The 24,638-nt window shown below is 39.5% G+C and overlaps 1 protein-coding gene across 2 annotated transcripts; it reads right to left on the bottom strand.

Annotated features, from left to right (window-relative positions):
• Window positions 1-1,195: 1,195 nt before the first annotated feature.
• Window positions 1,196-24,241, bottom strand: LOC110526548 (brorin). Of its 2 annotated transcripts, none has more exons than XM_021607603.3 (4): window positions 23,595-24,241; window positions 12,218-12,978; window positions 10,366-10,495; window positions 1,196-3,665 (listed from the first exon to the last, which is right to left on the bottom strand). In XM_021607603.3, the coding sequence occupies exons 2-4, from the start codon at window positions 12,896-12,898 to the stop codon at window positions 3,514-3,516; spliced, it is 963 nt and encodes a 320-aa protein (XP_021463278.1). In that variant the 5' UTR covers window positions 12,899-12,978; window positions 23,595-24,241; the 3' UTR covers window positions 1,196-3,513. The 2 variants fall into 2 exon arrangements, with proteins under 2 accessions (XP_021463278.1, XP_090039551.1); XM_090183425.1 differs by lacking the exon at window positions 23,595-24,241 and adding an exon at window positions 13,578-13,714.
• Window positions 24,242-24,638: the final 397 nt, after the last annotated feature.

Here is a 24,638-nt window from a genome sequence, read left to right as displayed (position 1 = left end):
TGGCAAATAAATCTGGTAAATATCTTGCAGCTCTCATAAAATGAGTACATGCTAAACCAGTTGTAATTTAAGAAGATAAAGATTTTAAAAAAGCGGTAATTAGAAACAATGTGATTAATGACAATTTTAAAAGCTTCTATGAAATGTATATAAATTAGAACTAAACAACATTTAGTTGTCCTATAGCCTTCTTATATTCCATAAATCTGAAGCAATTATCATTAGACAAAAAAATAATCACTAAAAACAGAGATCAACTAAGAATAAATATTAGATACTGTTAAGACATTCACACTGAGAAAAGCACCAGGAATCGATGGCCAACCATAGAATTCTATTCAACATTTTGGCACTAAGTAGCCCCCCTATTTACACATGTCACTTAATTCAGTCCAAACAGTATCAAATGTATCAAACAGTTATTTCAGTTATTTTAAAACCAGGAAAATATGGAGAGTCCCCTGCAGATTATTGACACATAAGTTTAATAAATTGTGACAATAAAATAAAAACAAAACATATAAGAAATAGAATGCCAAATGTCTTACCAGACTTCATACAAATCAATCAAACAAGGTTCATTAAAAAATGACACTTACAAACAAATACAAGAACATGTTTCAGTTTATTACAATACACAAAAAAAATAAGATAAAGATTTATCAAGTGTCTGTTGATGCCAAAAAAAGACTTTCGACCATATTGACAGGCCTTTTCTATTCAAAACTTTGGAAGATTTCAACTTTCCAGCTAAAATAATACATTTAATAAAATAATTATATAAATGTTCTAAAGCAAACTTATACACAAATATGACATTTTCTGATGAAATGACTTTAGAAAGGGGCACAAGACATGGATGTCCCCTCTCCCCCCTTCTGTTCGCACCGGCAATTGAACCGCTTGCAGAAAGAATTAGACAGAACACAAACGTAACAGGTATTAGCATTGGTAAACATCAATAAAGAACAAAACGTATTTGCTGATGATCTCCTGATATACCAGACCAATTTTGAAAACTCAATGCCCCCTTTGATAAAAATATTTTCTGAATACTCAGAAATCTCAGGATACAAAATGAATGGCAATAGGAAAAAGAAAAATAATAACTTACGATCTACAGTAATCCTTTAAGTGGACCACAAAAAAAATGAAATACTTAGGATGCTTAATAAGTGCCAACAAACAACAAATGTGTAAAGATCATTTTATTCCATTACTCAACAATATGAAAGCAGATCTAATTGAATTGAATAATCTTCTCATAAATCTTACAGGTAGAATAAACCTCTTTAGAATGGCATGGCTGCCTAAAGTTTTTGTATATATTTTCGCTAACACCAAAGACATTCTTTTAAAAAGTATACCCGGTCATAACAGACTTTATATGGGCATATAAAATTAATAGAATAAAAAGGAAAGTTTTACATCGTCCTATGTCTGAGGGTGGTTTTACCCTTCCAGACCTGGAATTGTATCAACTCGCTACACAAGGCTTTTACTTACGACATATGGTTAAATGCACTAAAGAGGAACAATGGGTACATACTTAAGCTGCACATGCTCATCCCCAGAGTCTTTCTACGTGTCTATTTTCAAAGGATAAAGCTAAGAACATAAACAACTTCATAGTTAAGAACACTATAACAATTTGGCAGAAAATGAAACGTGTTCTACAAGAACCAATATCACGCCCTAAAAACACAACCTTCTGGAACAATCCTTGGATAGCTTTTCAGAATTCACAGATAAATTGGTCCACATGGAAAACATAAATATAAAGGCACAGAAACTGAAAATTACTTGGTAACAGAAAATACATTATTTCCATGACAGATTAAAAAAGTGATTTTGGACTAACCAATTGCAGACAGTTTCGAATACATACTTAAAAGTTACATATCACAAAATATATTTTGGACATCAGAGCAACCTTGAGGGAATCCTATTTCAGTCGGAAAAGGATGTTCATATGATAGGGAAGATATACAAAACCTTGCAGAGAGCCTATCCAACTGACAATATCCTAGAAAAAAAATTTAAACTATTGGAATTAATACTTAAAAAGAACTGATGTTGGCATAAGAAGGAGGGAAGTTGGAGCATCACTAACAGAATTACAGTTAACAAAAATGTGTGCTTAATCCAGTATAAAATAATATATAGAATTTATTATACAAGATAAATTCAAAAATGCTACAACACAATGGCAGATTCATGTCTTAAGTGTAAAACTAATAACGACTCAATAATCCATGCTTTCTGGGAATGCTATTAAGTTCAGAAGTTGTGGGCGGAACTAGAAAGTTGGTTGTCAGAAAAATTACAATGTAAACTTACTTTTAATCCATTTGCATGCATATTTCAAGACATGGTGTAGTGAGATACCCAATGGACTGGATGATTCTCTTCTCATCGCTCATCTTGAAAAAACAAACTAAAAACGTGCCAAATTAACATAATGGCAAAAATCCAAATATTTACTATTGAAATATTGAAATATTGAAATAGCATGGGCGACCAAGAAAAATAAATTGGTACAATTTAAGGTCAAGTGGCAAACGATAATGCAGGCACTATGGATGGGGGCGTGAGCATGTGGGTCTGGGCAGATGAGAGGTAGTCATCATTTGTGTGTGTCTGTAAGTTGTTGTTCGTATGTGTAAGTTTGTATCTGGAGTTGGATAAAAAAAAATATACAATTGAAAAAAAAAATATATTATACTTTTTTTTAATGTATTTGGTTCAAGAAATTGATTGATATTATCATACAAGCACCTACAGCGCACAGGTTGCTGTTTATTTTAAACGTGAATACATAATACAAAGAGAACTGCTTACAAAAAGCGCATGAAATCAAAACACATTGAAATTGCAAAATACATATAAGTAAATCACAAAACAGTCATGTAATTTCTTACATTTCTTCACTAAGTTATTTTCAAAATTACATACAATTTTCATATTGAAACCTTACAAGTTTTACCCATTGTTTTACTTCAGGTGGTGCATCGTATAAGAATGACACCACCTGTCAGTAGGCTATGGTTTCTACCTCTATGAAACACAGACAGTAAGGATTCTATACATTCCATGATGTTTATTTGACCTCTAACCCAATTCATTGCAGTTTAATAAAATGCAGTGGCTATAAAAAAATATGTTTTGGATAGTTTTTCTCCATAAATAATTCAGTACATAGATAAATAGATATTCTGTATATGGATTCAAACTCTTCATATAAAGCTTGATTTAATAATACTTGTGATTGTAAATGCAGAAATCATACGGTCTGGGGGTGACCTTGATGTCTGGTATAGACTGGGTGAAGGCTGCATTGAGTTAGCCAGGTTAAACTAGACTGAATGCTGCATTCAACATTTTTTGCGCTCACCAGCGTTCAGTCTGGTTTAATCAGGCTAGCGTTGAGTTGCGTGCTGGCTGACATGGACACGGCGAGGGCACCTATGGATCCATAGCCCCTGCCCCCATACCCACTGTCAGGGCCAGTCTCTAGCTCACCTGGCAATCATTCTTGCTGCAGGTAGCCTGATGTTCGATCTGCCACGTGCCCACTTCATACGTGCAGTAGCAGATTGTACACTCATCAATCTTCACCTCGCGCCCAGCTGGGATCACTTGTGTGTCTGCATAACAGTTTGGCCCTGGCAAAAGAAGAATCAAGGTAACTGTTAAAGTGATCTCAGACAATCTCAATGATTTTGTATACAGTCAATCAAAGAGCTGATCTACCCTGAAAAATAGCTTAGTGGGATTGTGAATGGAGTGGATGGGCTGGCTAAAGCCGTCAGCATGCTTTGGTTCGGCTGGCGCCTAGCCAAACTCGGCTGGGCAAACCGAATAAGTGTGCTCGCATACTCCCTTAAAAATACCTTTGTTGAAAAATGAGAAAAAAGCTTCAGTAGTACTGTTTGTCCATCTTGAGATTCCGTAGACAGTATACGCGTCCTCAAAATAGTAATAGATAACTCAATAAATATTTCATTAATTTTAACGTTTTTTGCTGATCAGATCTTAGTTGCGCAATTTTACATATAACTAAGCTGTTTGGTGCTGTATTTCTCAGGTGAAAAAAAATTAATGAAAACAAATTGTCTCTTGTTGAATGACAACAAACACTTAATTGAAGAATCGCTACTGTTTACCAATCACCAATGAAGAGAAGTAGACTTTGGCTGCCGAATTTGGCTTGCCTGACTGTAAAAAAATGTATGAACAACCAAAAACAAACTTGCTGAAGACCAAAACGAACAAAAACGTCACCAAATGTCGTCATAATACACAGTACCAGTCAACAGTTTGGACACACCTACTCATTCAAGGGTTTTTCTTTATTTTTACTATTTTATACATAGTAGAATAATATTGAAGACATCAAAACTATGAAATAATCGCTACTGTTTATCAATCACGCCAATACAAATCGGGAAGAACACTGGACAGTTGAGATTCCACGCACTCCAACAACAGTCCCACTGAGCTGTTTTTCATGGTGCCGAACCCCTGAACAGGTGGTAAAAAGGAAGACATGCCCAAATTTGTTACCCTTCATTGGATTGTCTCTCTGATGAAAAATAATGTTACTAATGCACATATGATCAAAACCACTTCAACATCATGCTTAAATCAGACATACAACTTTGCAAAACATCAATATTCTATTAATAAATGCAGTTGCACTGAAATGTAAAATCTCTGTTCATCAATTTTTAGTTTACATGTAACCTACATTATAACCTACTTAGCTCTGGTTCCCAGTGTGAAACGGTGGCCATTGTCTCAAAAAGCTCCATTTGTCTTCCACAACTGGCTAAAAATATATTCACATAAATCATCCCTTATCGTTCAAGCAGCATGGACCCAAATACCCATTCCTGGAGCTGAGGCCACAACATGACATACAGCTGCAGGCAATGGTTTCTCCTTAAAAAAAAACATGAGCTTGAGCAACACTATTCTGGTATTAAGATGCTGCTCCCACTGATAAGTTGTGAGTCTTTCAGCTGAAGCAATAGGAATCTTCACTGGACAGAAGCACTGAGGAGAGGCATGCTGGCGCATCAATCTATAGTGAACAGTTTGCTGGGGCTGTCAAAATGCGAGCACTCACAGATTTATAACTCTAGATGAAGACTGAAGAAACCCTCCCTGAATAACAACTCACCACATGTCCCGTCTTCTGTCGCAATTGAGTCATTAATAACATTAAGCAAAATATTTCCTCAAGGATAGTCCATCAAAATGATTGAGACAAACTGGTAAACAATGTGTGATGCTATAAAGAGGTATACTTCACCCCAATACAAACCAGGAGAAATGTTGCTATGTAGCTAAGACTTGAGCGACAGACAGCCCCGTCATCCATTTGTGGACAGAATGATTAGCATGACACTCAATCCTATTAATGTATGCACCCATTATGTGCCTCTCTGCTGTGCTTACTCTATGCTGCCACCCTTTCTTTCTGCTTATCACACGAATACCCATCTTTTAGCCACCATGGCTTCATTAACACAACATCTCTCTTCTCTCTGACAGTAGAAAGTGTTTTTTATCCGAAAACATTTAATGGGCCTCAAAAGAGCATTATCCACCATTAATAACCTCAAGCATCAGACTACATCAGAAAACACAAATGGACAGTCCAAAATGTGATTGTGTAATAGGTACTGAAAACTGAGCCGGCGGGCTGAATGTGAAAGAAGCAGCCATTAGCACCTGTGGCTCAACGCTACTGGCGGTAGACGAGAGATAGAAATAAATCAGGGACACATCCTTATAATGTACACAACCTTAATGCTCCAATTTACTGGCTCTGAGAGTTGAGGTAAGGGAAATAGCAGAATAGTGAGAAATCCCTTCCCGTAATGTAGTTCTTTAGTACAAATGCATTATGAATGCAGCAAAATGCCTTGGCTTTGTGAAAATGGTCATAGAAATTGTTTGGGTGTGAGAAGCCTTTGGAGCAGTGATTTTCTATGCTATGAATCATTTACTTCCCAACCTGTTGCACTAGAATGAGTGTGCCGTCTTGAATATGTGCTGCCACATTATTCTGGAACAGTCAATGGTGTAAGACAGTGCCAGGTTTTACCTTCTGTGAATCAGCACACCTTCTATGTTAGGCTTTAGTGTTTATCTAGTAGTAGAGCATTTTCCATTCATGTTAATCTCACAAGCTGTCATTGTCTGTGTTTCCATGTAAAACAAATAAGCTAAAGCAAAGGTGCCTGAAATAAGCCTACAAATATTTCCATCGTAATAGTCTTGCAAGTTGTCTAATAGAGTCTGCGGGGAGCATTATTGAAATAAAAAGAGCAAAATGTTGCACAGTTGAATGGTTATGGACAGCTGAGCTTTTGCATTTAATGAGTAGGAGTAATAGTATCGAGAATGGAAGCCATCGAGAATGGAAGCCATTGCTTTCCTTCATAATCAAGGGTGGTCGAGAGCTGCTTCGAAGTGGGAAATCAATGCAGTCTAATATCCCCACCACCATGTATGTCTCCTACGCCTGCCATTTTGAAAGAGCTCTTAAATATATTTTCACGGCATCTCTAAACTTCTTCAATTAATATTTTTTTACCAATACCTCCCTCATTTTAAACGAGAGAGTTGCTATTCCCCCTAGCGACCAGGCTTCTTCCTCTTGTGTTTTGCCATTTGAAAGGGTTTTGTCTACGGTCTCGACTGTTTATTACAACCTCCTGGGATGAGTGTCGACCCCAATGTCTGAGCCTTTGAGAGCACCACTTGTTTCCTTAAGTGTTGCCAAGGCGATGGTCTGCACGAGCAAAACTCGAGACGGAGGGGCTACCAGTACCACCACTGAGGCATTGAGGACAGAGGGAGTTAGAGTCAGTAAAGTCAACTACTGGATTCTTGGAAGCAGCAGGAAACTTACAGAAGTGATGCTACATTTCCTTAGTATACTTTTAGTCCATTGTGTCGACAGGTATAATTGAATTTGGGCACAAAACACGTGCATGGACTCTTTAGAAGTATTAAGAGGATGAGAAAAGTTGTTTTTGTCTTTCTTCCACACTTCAATTGACTGTAAATGCATTCTGCCATCTGTATTTTAGTTGTTACGTAATACCAAATATGATGTGATGATTGTATCTTCATGATAGATTACCCTGGTTCAATGAGCAGGTAAAAACCTAATGTGAACCTGTTTTAATTTCACAAAGTTGCAATGCCACAGATGTTCTTTGATATTCATGAACAACTGCCTGGGTTGGATGCTAGCGATATCTCTCACTTTCATCTGTCCCCCGTGGGTCTTCCTCAAGTGTCTCTTTGCGTACAGCGTGAACAACACATCTGAGACATGTTGCTCTCACTGACGATCGCGAATGATTAGATAATAGATGAAGTTATCAAACTTCCCAACACGTAGGCTTTTTACAATGTTAATAGAATGCCTACTATCATAATTCATTATAGTAATGTAATGCATGTAAAAATGAGATAAAAGAATGACAGCATTAATGCCAAGTAGGCTATGACTTAATTGACCAACTTCGATTTCTCAGATGTTCTTCTAAAAACATAATTTATATTGAACATGTCAGTAAGGACATCTACTGTAATCTACTGACCCAAGTACAAGTTATTTTTCACAACTAGACAATCTTTTTTTGTGTGTCTTCCATCCTGTCTGCGACACGATGGCCATTAGCAATGAGAGGTGCTTTGATGTCATACTTCAGATGCATGGAGCGCTCAGGAGGTCGCAGCAGCTGTTTCCCCCTTAGACAACATCTGTATGTGAGCCTGGCACTCCTACGATACAGTGAAAAACTTAAGAGACTACCTGAGTCAAACGTATTGGAGAGTGGTTAAGCTGCTTAAGTTTGGTAGATCTGTAATCAACATTTAAGTGCACAGGGACATAAAGATCACTTACTCTAATCAAAAATTACAGCAAAAGTTGTGTTGTCTACCTACACGTTAACATACAAGGACACGTAATGTAAGAAATGTGAATGAGGTGGCAACCCACTGGGCACACACTGTTTAACGGAAGTTGTTTTCATGCCATTTCAATTAAATCATGTTGAACCAATGTGGAATGGACATTGAATTGATGTCTGTGCCCAGTGGGAAGGGACCGTCAAGGGAAGCAAATGAGTATGTACTTCCATCTCTTTGACAGGGTATCAAACACATGAGAACCAGAACAACCTAGTGTCCATAATGGTGCAACACTAGGACACTGAGATCAGAATGAAGATGCTGCCTACTGGCCCAGTAAGACAACTTCCTGCATCAACACTCTTCCTGCGTCCCAATTATGTCTCTCTCCTCCTTGTTCACTTGACTTCACAGATTTTAAAGGAAATAATTGCTATAAGAAATAGGGTGCAAACTCCCTCAGAGCTCAATGCTTTGAGCTCTGTGGGAAGTAGTGAATGAGTGTGTGAATGAGTGTACACTTTAGAAGAAAGGAGATCATTATTGGGACGCACCAATGTTTTTTTTTGCATAGTCCCTTAAAGCAGCTGGATGCGCAACATTAATAGAGACGTATGAGAAAAAGGTTAACTTCTCAGCTTGATTCAGATATAAGTGGCCTTTACAAGGGCTGACAATTGCCCTCTTACAGACGCCAGAAAATGAGTAACATTTATTTTTGTTACAAGACCGTGTAAATGTAGCCTAGACTATGAAACACAATGAAACAATGAAGACACCTAAACCCATGTTGAGGCCCATGAAAAAATCTACCGACCCAAGCACTTCTCAATGGTGTCACACCCTGATCTGTTTCATCTGTGTGCTTGACTCCACCCCTCTCCAGGTGTCGCCCATCTTCCCTATTATCCCTTGTGTATTTATACCTGTATTCTCTGTTTGTCTGTTGCCAGTTCGTTTTGTTCTTTAATACCTACCAGCATTTTTCCCTGCTCCTGCCTGTTTTCCTGCTCCTGTTTTCTAGTCCTTCCCGGGTTTTGACCGTTCTGCCTGCCCTGACCCTGAGACTGCCTGCCGTTCTGGACCATTTATACCTTCTCTGGATTATTGACCCCTGCCTGCCTTGACCTGTTGATTGCCTGCCCCTGTTGTCAGGAATAAACTTTTGTTTCTTCAACGCTGTCTGCATCTGGGTCTTACCTCCAACGTGATAAATGGAGCCATGACAAAATGTGTTTCAAATGTACAGTCAAGTACCACTTTACATTTTTACAGTGCTACTCTAAAACGGGGGGGGAATTGAAATGTGGTAATCTTATGGTAATAGAGGGACTGAAGCTGGCCTTGATTCATTTTAAAACCACAACACTACAAAGCTCTTATTGCCTGAATGAGCGCATAGATTTGTTTGGATCTTTGATATACATGGTTACCAAATACAGTATGCCATATTTCTCCTAGTGCAGGTCCTTGTGCCTCTTCTCTGCAGATTCTTAACTGAAAATGGAACCCACCAAAACATGACTTTGGGGCAAACATTGAGTTGTTCAAATCTCAGCACCAAGGAACTTGTACTAACTTTATCATTCCAAGACATCTCTAGAGAAAGAGAGAGCACTACTGCTGAAGAGACAGGATGCACATGTATGCAAAAAATAGCTATTGAAAAAATATCACTATCAATGAAATGTGTTTCAGAAAACAATTACAGCACTAATATTAAATGGTGGTTTTTCACAAGTGAAGATGACAAAGGTATTACTGTTTGTTGGTATCAGTTTTTGTGTGTTTGCAGCAATAGAGCAAATATGAAGATATTTCATTTCACGTTGACTGCATTTCCCTTGTTTGTGGTACGGCATCGCTTTAAGTGGCCGAGATAAGTTGCATATCACCAGTCATCATTATTTTTTGCTGAAGGAGGCAACGTTGCTGACATTGCCATGTTGCATTAGAGTCACGCCATGAAAAACAAGGGGACACAATCTAGGACATGCTGTCTAAAATCATCTGAAACTATTTCAGATAATCCACAGTGAGCCAGAGAGGCAATCCTATAAGATGCAAGTGCAATGCTTTCAAATCAGAAGGTTCTCACCCTAACCCAGGATTCCCAAATCTTGATTCACCTTTTATTTACACCAGCATATTGTGGCAACTTACCAGGAGCATCTGTTCACGTTGGGAAAAAAATAGGGCTGGGTAATAAAAGAGGCATTCACACTTACACACTATCATATTAATTAATAGCACGGCAACAAACTATGATAAGGCATGATTTTTCTGGCCAATCATGTATGATTTCCCAAAGACAAAACACTCCAATTCAAATGGTAAATGAAATGGCTCAGTGCTGCATGTGCGCATGCTGTGTGTTCCGTATTAAGGTAACGTAAGTGTTTTGAGACAAGCATGATCACTCACCGGTCTTACAGATGGGGCAGCACTGATCAGGCTCATACTCTGGATCGACACACTCTGTTTGAGGGCATGCTGACACAGAGCACAACACCTCTCCACTCCCCTCACAGCGACACGTCTCACACGGAGACACCTGGGGGCAGAGGGAGAAAGACTATTTGTAAATCTCTTTCATGTAAGCACTCACTCGCACACAGACACACACAGACACACACACACACACGCACACACACACACACACACACGCACGCACGCACGCACACACACACACACACACACACACACACACACACACACACACACACACACACACACACACACACACACACACACACACACAGGCACACACACATGTCCGTCCCACCAGCCAACACAATGGAATTGAACATCGAACATTCAGCCGCAAAGCTTAGAACACAGGAAGTTCCGATCTTACAGAACGTTATTGGAAATAAATACTTTATTTGAAGGAGAGGAGAAATGAACTTCAGTGCGCAATCAACCGAAAATGGGGAAATCAATGTGCTGATTGTGTGCTCAGTGGGTAACAGATAGAAGCTTCCAAGTGTATTGCTTTGTGAACAAGAGAGAACAGTTTGTTTGTTTAATGGAGCTTTCCATTTCTGAAAGTATTGGAGAAAAACAGGTCCGAAAGACTGTCTGATGCAGCTTGTGCCGACGATACGCCTTCAACCAAGTCACCCCCCTCGACTGGAGATGTTACCGCTGTAAGTTTTAGTCTGAAGGCACTCGTGGCCATGTGAGGCTTTCCTTTTAATCAGGGACCATAGGTTAATCCTAACAGCATGGATCAAGTTGATTGCAGAGCGTCTCGAGCTTCGGCCTGGCACTCCACTGTGAAAAACGGCAAGAGAGACGCCACTTACTGTACCACCGCAGAACACAGCAATCAACCAGAAGGCTCTGCCTGTTGCTTTGTTTCAAATCCCATAGGCAGGCACCCACAGAGGATAGTGCTATTTACTTCAGTGGAAGTCGGTATCTCTCTCTCTTTCTCTTCTCTTTCTCTGATCTCTCTGACTGTCTCTCTCTCTCTCTCTCTCTCTCTGCAGACTTCTCCCAGGAGAGCAACAAGCTGTGCCTCTCCATACAGAGCTGCTTGTATCACTCTGCGTTAGCAGAAATAAATCCCATATTAGACCTAACCTCTTGGTGTGACCCTCCAGTGCTAGCACAAAGGGAAGCATTATACAGCCACATATAATACATTTTTGATCAAATATAGAATAGAAAGTTGATGGTATAGTAAATCAAGAGATAAGGCCTTTTGAGGTCTCCTGAGCTTGGCTTAAAATAAACTCCACAAAAACTAGCAAGTGCATCAAGATAGGAATATCAAGGGGAAAAATACTCTTAAGCTTAAACCGTACTATTCAATTCAGCAGCGCAAAGTAAAATTCAAGCTTTGTGTGAATAAAATGAATGCAAACTTTGAAATGTGCTTGGCTGCTTTTTTGCTTGCTGCACTGAAAACGATCGTTGTCTTGGTATAGTGCTCACGATTAACCCAGCATACAACTGGCAGGCCATCAACAGTTTCCCTGATGAAGGTCTACTGAGACTGAAACGTTGGTAACAAGATGCATTCAATCTGTGGCGCATGTAGATCACCAGTGTGCTGGAGTTTCTTTTCAACTCAAGAGGTTGATCTCGTGAAGCACAGACTGTCGAAGAGACATTCATGTAGCCAAACGTTTTGCAACGGATAACAAACACAAATGTTTCTTATTGGACATGTTGACGCAATCCCTTCCCTTTTTGGCTTGTTGGCTTTTGTTTGGTTCCTAGAGAATACGACCCTGTAAATCTTTAAAGACCTCATTTCCAGACTCACCTTAAACTCTTGTAGCGTTGCGTAGACTTTCCCCCTGAACTCACAGTAGTTCTTCTTCTCCTTGCACTCTGGACAGCACTGGCTGGTGTCCACCCGGATGCAGCGAGGGTGAACTTTGGGACATTCAGGCTTGGCACACAGGGGTCCCTCGTCGGTGCAGAGGCAAGGGCACGTGGAGGGCCCCGGAGTAAATTTCTCCCCGATGGCAAACACAAAGCCACTCTCATCAATGCAGCCCTTCCCCCTGTAATCTGGATATGCGTACTCGTCGATAGCGTCGAGAGAGAGGTTTGTTTCACTTGTAGGGCCCTCGTCTACTCGACTCAGGCCCCCCTCTTGCTCTTCCCACAACTCCTGTGATGCCTTCCCACCCTTGGATCCACCACGTTTCTGGGAGCTGGAGTTCGTCCTGGATCTGTTGACAGAAGTTCTATTGCTGACCCCTCTGTTGGCCTCCAGGCCCATGAAGCTGATCTCCTTCAGCTGTTGTTGGGTGCTGTAACTGAGCGCCCCCTCCGAGGCCTGCTGCTTGTCATACTTGTCCTCTCTGGCCTGGGTCAGGACACGCTCAAAGCGTTCCCGGCTCACCAACAAGTCTGCCACGGGATTACACTGACTACTGGTCATGAGAAACCACATAACAAACAGGACTTCCGCTGTCATGGCAACAGAGTGCAGCATCTCTCCCCACCACCTATAAGGTGGGATGACACCTTGGCTTCACATAACACACTTCACATCTCCGGTGTGAGCCAGTCCATCTGGAAAAAGAAAATGAAACCGTTATAATTATTTGACAGGATTGTCACATTTAGTATAGACATTTATATTGTCTCCTAGCGTGGTCCAGAATCAGTTGGATAGATGCGGTGAAGAGGTCAATGGAACGCAGACCGTGGGGGATAGAAGAAGGATGCCAGATGATGCACATTTCAACAAATCTGATCTAACAAAGTGAATATTCTTCAAATGCATCATGATAAATGTATTAGGACAGGCCCACAGTGTGGTTACCAAAGTCCGATTTGGATATACAGGGTATTTGGCAGATTTCGCAGCACAACATTTAGAAGTTGCCCCTTTTCAGGTATAGAAAAAGTGACTGCTAAACGCTAACTCCTGTTTTGTATATGCTAACTCCTGTTTTGTATATAGCATAGCTAGCATAAAATAAATTAGAGGTGGTAGTCAAAGTCGTTTTTAACTGTAATACAGTTTATTGCTGACGATGACATGAACATGTATTGGGGTTGACATCCATACAGCATTATACTCTGATGTTTACCTTAACATAGTGTGAAATACATATACAAATAATAGACTAAAGCTGTGTCCGAATACTCATACTAACCGCACTAACCGTACTATTTGTGACGTGAATGAAGTACATAGTATGCTTATTGGTCATAGTATGGATACAGTCAGTATGCTGCCAAAAGTTCCCATATGTCGTACTAAATTCTCCAAAATATAAAGTATACACACAGAGGACACTATTTCTGTACTTTAGGGCCCATAATGCAATTCTTCAGGAAATGGGCGTGGCTTCACATCGTTTTCAGATTTGAAGAAAATGTCGAAAAATATACAGCCCGAAGTACGAGAGTGGATACAAATGAATTGCTTTAACCTATTATGACAAATGTTAAGAAAATGTTGATCAATGTAATAAAGTAACGACTTTTCAAATAAGTTACCTTACACATTCTGTTGGCTGACAATTTGCTTTGCTAGCTGTCCTTACGAACCACATAGTATAACATTACAGCAGTATGTACCGGTATTTTAGCTAGCTACCTAAAGTTAATTGGCTACTTATACATCAAACTTTCCAGTATATTAACTATAAGCTATCTAACTAACTACTAATGGTATATAGTATGTAGTATATACTCATTAAGTATGTAGCATACGGTATGTAAGTATGGGTATTCGAACCCAGCCTAAATGTAGGCTAATTTTGCAGGGGGGCAATAAGAAGATTCAAGAACTTTCCCCCACGCGTATCCATGGCATTTACATTGTTTGGTCGAGTTCCATTGACCTCTTTATGCATCTAGCTGGCTATACAGCATAAACAGATATGACTAATTGTCTCCATGTTAGCCCCAATAACGGTAAGAATTCCGTTTTTTGATTGCAATGTCTGATCCTATCAAAGAAACACCTCACATGACATGAAGAAAAGCCTATTTACTGGGACAATATTGATTTGGCCTGTCAGGAAATCAATAGGCTTTCTTACATGAACGCTTCCTTGCATCAAATACTTCCAGCAGAGATAGACTGAGGAGAAAATGGCTAAAAAATAACTTGAATCTAACCCTCTCACTCCCAACTCAGAACAAAGGAAAAATAATCAATGGATACCAGTTCAAATAAATCAGAGAACTGTATGCAGGGAGAAATTGATTAGAAAAGAGATCATGATTCTCATCAGGAAGAATGATTTTACTGTAGCTTGAAGAAATGACCAGACCAACTTAGATCAGTGAACAGTGTTATTAAGAGCAATAAAATTAAGTGTGTCCTTATACAGTCTATTCTATAACTTTGGCTCCTGTTTTGTGCAGTGGTCTCAAACTCCAGACAGGGCCACCAAACTGCGGCTTACGGATCTGATGTGCCCCGCTGGCCAGGAGTTTGAGACCACTAATGAAAAGGGAATAAAAATTACGCCTTTGGATTCATTATTTATATTTGTCAAACAATGGCCATATCTACCAAATTCAGTAATCATAATCTACCAAATTCAGTAATCAAACAATGGTTGTGTCATGACAGTGTTTGGTTGTCATAACAGACACCAACTGTCATGACTATTTGCTGTATTACATTTTCTATGACAGTCTCATGACACCACCACCCTAGGTAAGTACAGTGCCTTCAGAAAGTATTCATACCCTTTGACTTATTATTTTGTTATGTTACAGCCTGAATTCAAAATGGATTAAATATTTTTTGAAATTCACTCATCTACACACAATATCCCATAATGACAAAGTGAAATAATCAGAAATGTTCGCAAATGTATTGAATATATTATTTACATAAATATTCACACTCCTGAGTCAATATTTTGTAGAAGCACCTTTGGCAGTGATTACAGCTGTGAGTCTTTCTAGGTAAGACTCTAAGAGCTTTCCACCCCTGGACTGTGCAACATTTGCACATTATTCTTTTCTAAATTCTTCAAGCCCTATAAATTAGTAGTTTATCATTGCTAGACAACCATTTCCAGGTCTTGCCATAGATTTTCAAATAGATTGAAGTCAAAACTGTAACTCAGCCACTCAGGAAGATTCACTATCTTCTCGGTAAGCAACTCCAGTGTACAGTGCCTTGCGAAAGTATTCGGCCCCCTTGAACTTTGCGACCTTTTGCCACATTTCAGGCTTCAAACATAAAGATATAAAACTGTATTTTTTTGTGAAGAATAAACAACAAGTGGGACACAATCATGAAGTGGAACGAAATTTATTGGATATTTCAAACTTTTTTAACAAATCAAAAACTGAAAAATTGGGCGTGCAAAATTATTCAGCCCCCTTAAGTTAATACTTTGTAGCGCCACCTTTTGCTGCGATTACAGCTGTAAGTCACTTGGGGTATGCCTCTATCAGTTTTGCACATCGAGAGACTGACATTTTTTCCCATTCCTCCTTGCAAAACAGCTCGAGCTCAGTGAGGTTGGATGGAGAGCACTTGTGAACAGCAGTTTTCAGTTCTTTCCACAGATTCTCGATTGGATTCAGGTCTGGACTTTGACTTGGCCATTCTAACACCTGGATATGTTTATTTTTGAACCATTCCATTGTAGATTTTGCTTTATGTTTTGGATCATTGTCTTGTTGGAAGACAAATCTCCGTCCCAGTCTCAGGTCTTTTGCAGACTCCATCAGGTTTTCTTCCAGAATGGTCCTGTATTTGGCTCCATCCATCTTCCCATCAATTTTAACCATCTTCCCTGTCCCTGCTGAAGAAAAGCAGGCCCAAACCATGATGCTGCCACCACCATGTTTGACAGTGGGCATGGTGTGTTCAGGGTGATGAGCTGTGTTGCTTTTACGCCAAACATAACGTTTTGCATTGTTGCCAAAAAGTTCAATTTTGGTTTCATCTGACCAGAGCACCTTCTTCCACATGTTTGGTGTGTCTCCCAGGTGGCTTGTGGCAAACTTTAAACAACACTTTTTATGGATATCTTTAAGAAATGGCTTTCTTCTTGCCACTCTTCCATAAAGGCCAGATTTGTGCAATATACGACTGATTGTTGTCCTATGGACAGAGTCTCCCACCTCAGCTGTAGATCTCTGCAGTTCATCCAGAGTGATCATGGGCCTCTTGGCTGCATCTCTGATCAGTCTTCTCCTTGTATGAGCTGAAAGTTTAGAGGGACGGCCAGGTCTTGGTAGATTTGCAGTGGTCTGATACTCCTTCCATTTCAATATTATCGCTTGCACAGTGCTCCTTGGGATGTTTAAAGCTTGGGAAATATTTTTGTATCCAAATCCGGCTTTAAACTTCTTCACAACAGTATCTCGGACCTGCCTGGTGTGTTCCTTGTTCTTCATGATGCTCTCTGCGCTTTTAACGGACCTCTGAGACTATCACAGTGCAGGTGCATTTATACGGAGACTTGATTACACACAGGTGGATTGTATTTATCATCATTAGTCATTTAGGTCAACATTGGATCATTCAGAGATCCTCACTGAACTTCTTGAGAGAGTTTGCTGCACTGAAAGTAAAGGGGCTGAATAATTTTGCACGCCCAATTTTTCAGTTTTTGATTTGTTAAAAAAGTTTGAAATATCCAATAAATGTCGTTCCACTTCATGATTGTGTCCCACTTGTTGTTGATTCTTCACAAAAAAATACAGTTTTATATCTTTATGTTTGAAGCCTGAAATGTGGCAAAAGGACGAAAAGTTCAAGGGGGCCGAATACTTTCGCAAGGCACTGTAGATTTGGCCTTTTGTTTTAGGTTATTGTCCTGCTGAAAGGTGAAATCATCTCCCAGTGTCTGGTGGAAATCAGACTGAACCAAGTTTTTCTCTAGGATTTTGCCTGTGCTGAGCACCATTACATTTATTTTTTATCCTCAAATACTCCCCAGTACATAACAATTACAAGCATACTCATAACATGATGCAGCCATCACTAAGCTTGAAAATATGGAGAGTGCTACTCATTAATGTGTTGTATTGGATTTGCCCCAAACATAACCCTTTGTTTTCAGGACAAAAAGTTCATTGCTTTGCCACATTTTTTTGCAGTATTACTTTATTGCCTTGTCGCAAACAGGATGCATGTTTCTGAATATTTTTTATTCTGTACAGGCTTCCTTCTTTTCCCTCTGTCAGTTAGGTTAGTATTGTGGAGCAACTAAAATGTTGTTGATCCATCCTCAGTTTTCTCCTATCACAGCCATTTAACTCTGCAACTGTTTTAAACTCACCATTGGCCTCATGGTGAAAGTTCTGAGTGGTTTCTTACTGAGTTAGGAAGGATGTCTGTATCTTTGTAGTGACTGGGTGTATTGATACACCATCCAACGTGTAATTAATAACTTCACCATGCTCAAATGGATATTCAATGTCTGTTTTTTTTCCATTTGTATCCATCTACCAATAAGTGCCCTTTGCGAGGCATTGGAAAACCATGGTCTTCGTAGTTGAATCTGTGTTTGTAATTCACTGCTCGACTGAGGGACCTAACAGATAATTATATATGTGGGGTAAAGAGCGGAAGTAGTCCTTCTAAAATCATGTGAATCAATATTATTGCACACAGAGTGAGTCCATGCAACTTATTAGGCCATTTTTTACTCCTGAATGTATTTAGGCTTGCCATAACAAAGGGGTTGAATAGTTATTGACTTTAAACATTTCAGCATTTCGTTTTTAATTCATTTGTAAACATTTTCAAAAACATAATTCCACTTTGACATTATGGGGTATTGGAAAAAAAGTCAAGGCGTGTGAATACTATCAGCTTGTGCGAGATGGAACAGCCCATAGAAGCAGGCGCCTATCTCCTGTTTCTGCAGGTTTCAAGTGCACCTCCTAGACAGGACTGTTAGTCTGTCACAGGTCCTCACCGCCATCGGGTCCCATTTTTATAGTCCTTGGTATGACTCATCCAGGGATCTAACTCCCAACCTTCCAATATCAGGGTGAACACACTATCCACAATGCCACAGAGTTGGTCCTAGGTAAGTAGGACGGACGTCAATTACTGCATTGAGTTGGCGAGGTCATGTTGATGACACCCGTATGCAATGTCTTGTGACAGAGACGAAGACACGTTTTCTTTCATTACTAATCAATCTATTTGAGTCACTAAACTATCATAACATGTCATTTATTTTTGTGATTTAATGCCTTTCTGTGTTTTGTTTTGACACTGCAGCGGAATAGATGTGTCTATCTCTGTGTAAAAAGGTAAGATTTCTCTGTATTGACTTTGACCTAACAATGAGCTGTAGACATGTATCGGGACCCATTTAAAAAGAGTCCATGCAGTATTGATTCAAATGTCAACTCCACTGGCACTGAATTAGCTTTCAACAGAGTAGCTGCAACTACCGTTTCCTAATTAGGATTCTCTTGAAAGAATAGAAGCTGTATAAATATTTTAAGCTTTCTCTGAGCAAGTCAGTCTTTAAAAAAAAAATGCTATATAGTAATATAAAGGGAACAAGAAACATATGTTATCAGTAACAACGTTAAAAAAAAAATGTAATTTCTTAGGATATGCCACACTAATAAATGGATGGGCCTGTCCTGGAACCTCGGGGAAGTATATATTGAGATAAGGGCTGCGGTGAATTCAAACTCAATTCCAAACATAAATTGGAAGTCACTTCATGTGTAGTCTCAACACCACGGCCCTAGACTTCCAGCCCGGGGACGAGGTTACTTCAACATCTGCATTTAAGACAATGATAATTTTGCAATACCCGAAAACAATTCCAATCCATTCACAGAACAGACTTGAATTGAAAATGAGTGGTGTGGGATGCCAGTGGCGTTTGTTATTTGTGAGGTGATTCTGTTCTGTTAAATTGTTGTGTATGAGCCAAGAGGCAAAATCAAAGAAGCAAGGCTGAGACTGGGCTCTGAGAGGTGGCAGAACAAGGTGCATACCGATAGTGCCGCAGCAGACAGAGCCAGTGGTTCATTAGTAAAAGGACATCATTTGGCTCTATTTGCCGTAACCTAAAAGCTGCTAGTGCCTGGCTGCGACAGTCCCGCTGCTACTACTGTTGCATGCTAGCTGTCCTCTTTCCCTCCTACTGGACTCTGTATTGTCCTCAGGCTAACCATCAACCAGAATCTTGGTTCATAGTGGCTCTCGTCAACTGTGTGTTCGTCTTTCTTTTTCTCATATTGTTTTTCTCTTATTGCCTTTGATCTGTTAGTTCATGTGGAAGTCAATTGCATATGTGGAAATAATCCCAATGATTATCTAACAGTGGTAATGAGTTATTTCTGTATAATTCAGTACAACAATAGTGGTTGTATGAGCACAGAATGAAAGGTTTATTGATGCCTGTCTGGCTGACAGAAGACTATCAATGTTTCAAGTGACATTTAAAGGTGTACTGCTCTACTGGTTTAGAATGAATGAACAGGTTTTGTCTTTTGATGAGAGCAGGTTTAGGCTAGTCGTTACTGTTGACACAGTTGTGATTCAGTCGAGGTTCAGTCGAAGTTGTCTTCACATCTCAAAATGCCTATGTGACTGAACAATGCAATGTCTCAGCAACATTTAATCGGGCTCGGCAAAATTTCATCTGGCTATGCTATTTAAGAGTGTGAAACTGCCAGGTTCAATAACATTTAACGAGACACTGAAATTGTGACATATGTTATATTATAGTCTTATTCATCAGCCAGCCAGGCAAGGAAGGCTACATCAAAACTTAACTACCGGTCAAAAGTTTGGACAGACCTACTCATTGAAGGGTTTTTCTTTATTTTTACTATTTTCTACATTGTAGAATAATAGTGAAGACATCAAAACTATGAAATAACACATATGGAATCATGTAGTAACCAACAGTGTTAAACAAATCAAAAAATATTTTATACTTGAGATTCTACAAACAGCCACCCTTTGCCTTAATGACAGCTTTGCACACTCTTGGCATTCTCTCAACCAGCTTCATGAGGTAGTCACCTGGAATGCATTTCAATTAACAGGTGTGCCTTCTTAAAAATTAATTTGTGGGATTTCTTTCCTTCTTTATTTGTTTGAGCCAGTCAGTTGTGTTGTGACAAGGTAGTGGGGGTGGTATACAGATGATAGCCCTATTTGGCAAAATACCAAGTCCATATTATGGCAAGAACAGCTCAAATAAGCAAAAAAGAAACGATAGTCCATCATTATTTTAACACATGAAGGTCAGTCAATACGGAACATTTCAAGAAAGTTTCAAGTTTCTTCAAGAGCAGTTGCAAAAACCATCAAGCGCTATGATGAAACTGGCTCTCATGAGGACTGCCACAGGAATGGGATACGCAGAGTTACCTCTGCTGCAGAGGATAAGTTCATTATACTTACCAGCCTCAAAAATTACAGCCCAAATAAATGCTTCACATAGTTCAAGTAACAGACACATCTCAACATCAACTGTCCAGAGGAGACTATGTGAATCAGGCCTTCATGGTCGAATTGCTGCAAAGAAACCACTACTAAAGGACACCAATAATAATAAGAGACTTGCTTGGGCCAAGAAACAAGAGCAATGGACATTAGACCAGTGGAAATCTGTAACTTGGTCTGGAGTCCAAATTGGAGATTTTTGGTTCCAACCGCCGTGTTTTTGTGAGACCCGGTGTGGGTGAACGGATGATCTCCGCATGTGTATTTCCCACCGTAAAGCATGAAGGAGGAGGTGCAATAATGTGGGGGTGCTTCGCTGGTAACACAGTCTGTGATTTATTTAGAATTCAAGGCACACTTTAACCAGCATGGTTACCACAGCATTCTGCAGCAATACGTCACCCTATCTAGTTTGGGCTTAGCGGGACTATCAATTGTTTTTCAACAGGACAATGACACAACACACATCCAGGCTGTGTAAGGGCTATTTTACCATGGAGAGTGATGGAGTGCTGCATCAGATGACCTGGCCTCCACAATCCCCCGGCCGAAAACCAAATTAAGATGGTTTGGGATGGGTTGGACCGCAGAGTGAAGGAAATCAGCCAACAAGTGCTCAGCATATGTGGGATCTCCTTCAAGACTGTTGGAAAAGCATTCCAGGTGAAGCTGGTTGAGAGAATGTCAAGAGTGTGCAAAGCTGTCATCAAGGCGGCAAAGGGTGGTTATTTGAAGAATTTCAAATATAAAATATATTTTGATGTAAATATATATATATATATTTTTTTACATGATTCCATATGTGATATTTCATAGTTTTGATGTATTCACTATTATTCTACAATGTGGAAAATGTTTTTTAAAAAAGAAAACCCTTGAATGAGTAGGTGTTCTAAAACTTTTGACCGACGGTGTCTAATAAAATGCCAGTTTTACATTGAGTGAAGACTGTATAGTTGTTGCTTATAGACTCATGTATAATATTTGAATTGGACTGGTTTGGCAAGGGCTGGCCAATACAAATGATTTAGATGAGCACTTTTGGGGACCTGATCTTCCTCATCCTTCCTTCCTTCTTTGTTGAGAGCCTAGAGTTGTTCCATGGCTGACTGCTCTAAATGCTCTTGTTGGTCCAACACACATCTATGAAGGGTCCATCTCTTATTCTTGAGTGGAGTTCTCCCTTCATGCCAAAATCTTCTGGGGGAAGCGAGCGAATAACGGCCATCATTGTTTATTCATGATTATCATCTCTACGCTATGCTGCTCGGCCTCCTTTGTTAGGGTGGGTCTACTAAATTATCAAATGTAGTCTTATGCAAATGGGAATGTAGTGGAGTCTGCCCTTAACTCCGAGGTTGGATAGCATCAGCAGTTTATAACAGACCGTAGCAGAGTAAGCTGGGAAGAGAATAACTGGCTGAAGCATTTCCTATTTTATGGCTCTTTACACAGTCATGTTGTACAACTGATGTACAACAACACATTTGCCTCAATGGTTGTGATGCTATTGATATTGTTGTGATACAACAGAGAGCTTGACTGAAAAAAAAAAAAAAATATATATATATATATATATATATATATATATATATCCACAATGCTTGTGAATTTATTTTTGTGCAGAAAAACTGTCAACTGTATCACAGTCGTATCAGTGGTACAATTTGAGCGTGTACAGGGCCATTGACTCTTAAATAAGGTAGCAACTGTGTGCTGGAGGTCACCTATCACATCAGCAATGATACCCCATTCACACGATTAACCTCAAGACCAGTTCAACTCCCACACTGGGCTTACACTGGTTGAATCAACGTTGTTGCCACGTCATTTAATGACGTTGAACCAATGTGGAATAGACTTTGAATTGATGACTATGCCCAGTGGGCCATCGTGTAGTCGACAACCAAAATCCCCCAATTAAAGCTAAGCTGCAGTTATTAAAGGGAAAGGCAGTGTTCTCTTAAGGCTTATACTAAGCTCTACTACTACTATAACACAGACACACCATTTTCAGAACGGATTGTTTGAGAGATGTTTACTAAGCACACTGACCTATTGGTTGTTAAATGATTATATGAGGTTTCTATGGTTCAAACCTTTCAACATGACATGATGACAAATGATGCATGTGATAGGAGAATACAATGTTTTATATTGCAATTGCTTATTTCAAGAAGTTCATTTGCAGTATGATCAAATAGATTGTGCTTGGTCTTGACATCCCCACCTCAACATGTTTATTCAGTTTCCAGCACCTGTTACAGCGCTATAGCCTCGGTTATTAAATTGACTTTAGACATTGCCAGACATCTCAAAACAGGAGGTACGAATGTTATTTCGCAGCGAATTCACATTGTTGTCCAATTCAACATAAAATAAAACCTTTCATTATTCTGATTATAGCGACATACACATTTAGTTTATTAGATTGGTCGTCAGATTAGAGCGCAACAGTCATACGCAGGTAGACCGTCTTCGAATGGTTTTATTATGTTATTACTACCTCACCGGTTTCCAATCTGTCCAGATATGCATGCACATTGTATTATGCATTTACTACCTTTAAATCCATTCTGTATACTATAGATGTCAGGGGCGTGATGCTATGAATCATCAGATATTTACACAACTATCTCCTATTGAACAAAGTCAATTGGTATGAATGAAGCCACATTATTTCATATTGGATTAATTGGTGGGGTATACACCTGCATAAATTGCGAACCAATTGAAAGTGGCAGATAATATAAATGCATGTTACCTGTAAGCTTCTGCATGTGTCCTTTATCCGTTGGCTGACGGTTGGGTTGAGGAAGAAGTCGAAGCTTTCTTATTACAGGCTATAAACTGCCCACGGTAACAACATATCACTATCGAGACAGATAAACGGTCGTATATAGCCTACAACAAACCAATAATACAAACACTATTGCAAACACTGATCTAGTAGCGTAGTTCCCAATAAGGATGCTTGATTGTCTAGACGTGTCTTGCACAACTTACGGTCTTCCATTCTACGTGCAGTATAACAACTGTTCTGTCGTTCGTTCGATACACTGTGAGACGAGTGTGACGCCAATGCGCTCTCTCCCTGGTCTACATTGGCACTTTTTTTGGTATGGGTGACCAAAAAAACATTAGGGTCCTTGCGTCACATATTCATGGGGTCAATGAAATAGGAGCGTGGACTTGACCACTAGAAGGGTTGCGTATGGCTTCTTTATGGAGAATTCAACAATAAAGCATGAGTGAGTCTGTGAAGACCCTCGGGTTAACGAACCAACCAATATATTGTTTTTAGTAGGTTATCCTGTTCTTTGAGGGTCCTTGATGTAATGTTTCACTACAGTAATTTCATTTGGCTGATATGAGAAAACCATTGTGAACTGAGACTGTGCCCAGACAACTAAATGCTCAAGTCAAAGAACACACACACACACACACACACACACACACACACACACCTTACCTTTTTTACCACAATAAAAAATTATATAATTCATAACACATTCCAGTACCATAATTAAGCTATTTGGTCAATGTCTTACTCAATGCTCACTCTCGGGAAAATCTAGGCATTTATCAGAGTATGACAACATGCATACTGTACATGTCATAGAGTAGCACTGCAGAGTGATTAAGCTCAAATCTTTTTCATTCCCAACACTGTGGGTACTACATTAATATAATTGATTATTTCGAGAAATTCCATGCCCCTTTTACTTTCCCCTGTGAAAGGGCCAGAAGGGAAATCATTACTCTTACATTAAACAAAAGTCTGTGAACTCCTAACTGCCCAGGGCAC

The sequence above is a fragment of the Oncorhynchus mykiss genome, chromosome 1 (assembly GCF_057628025.1).
Source record: "Oncorhynchus mykiss isolate SJ-2025 chromosome 1, ASM5762802v1, whole genome shotgun sequence".
Classification (NCBI taxonomy): domain Eukaryota; kingdom Metazoa; phylum Chordata; class Actinopteri; order Salmoniformes; family Salmonidae; genus Oncorhynchus; species Oncorhynchus mykiss.
This window is presented reverse-complemented; position numbering and strand designations above follow the sequence as displayed.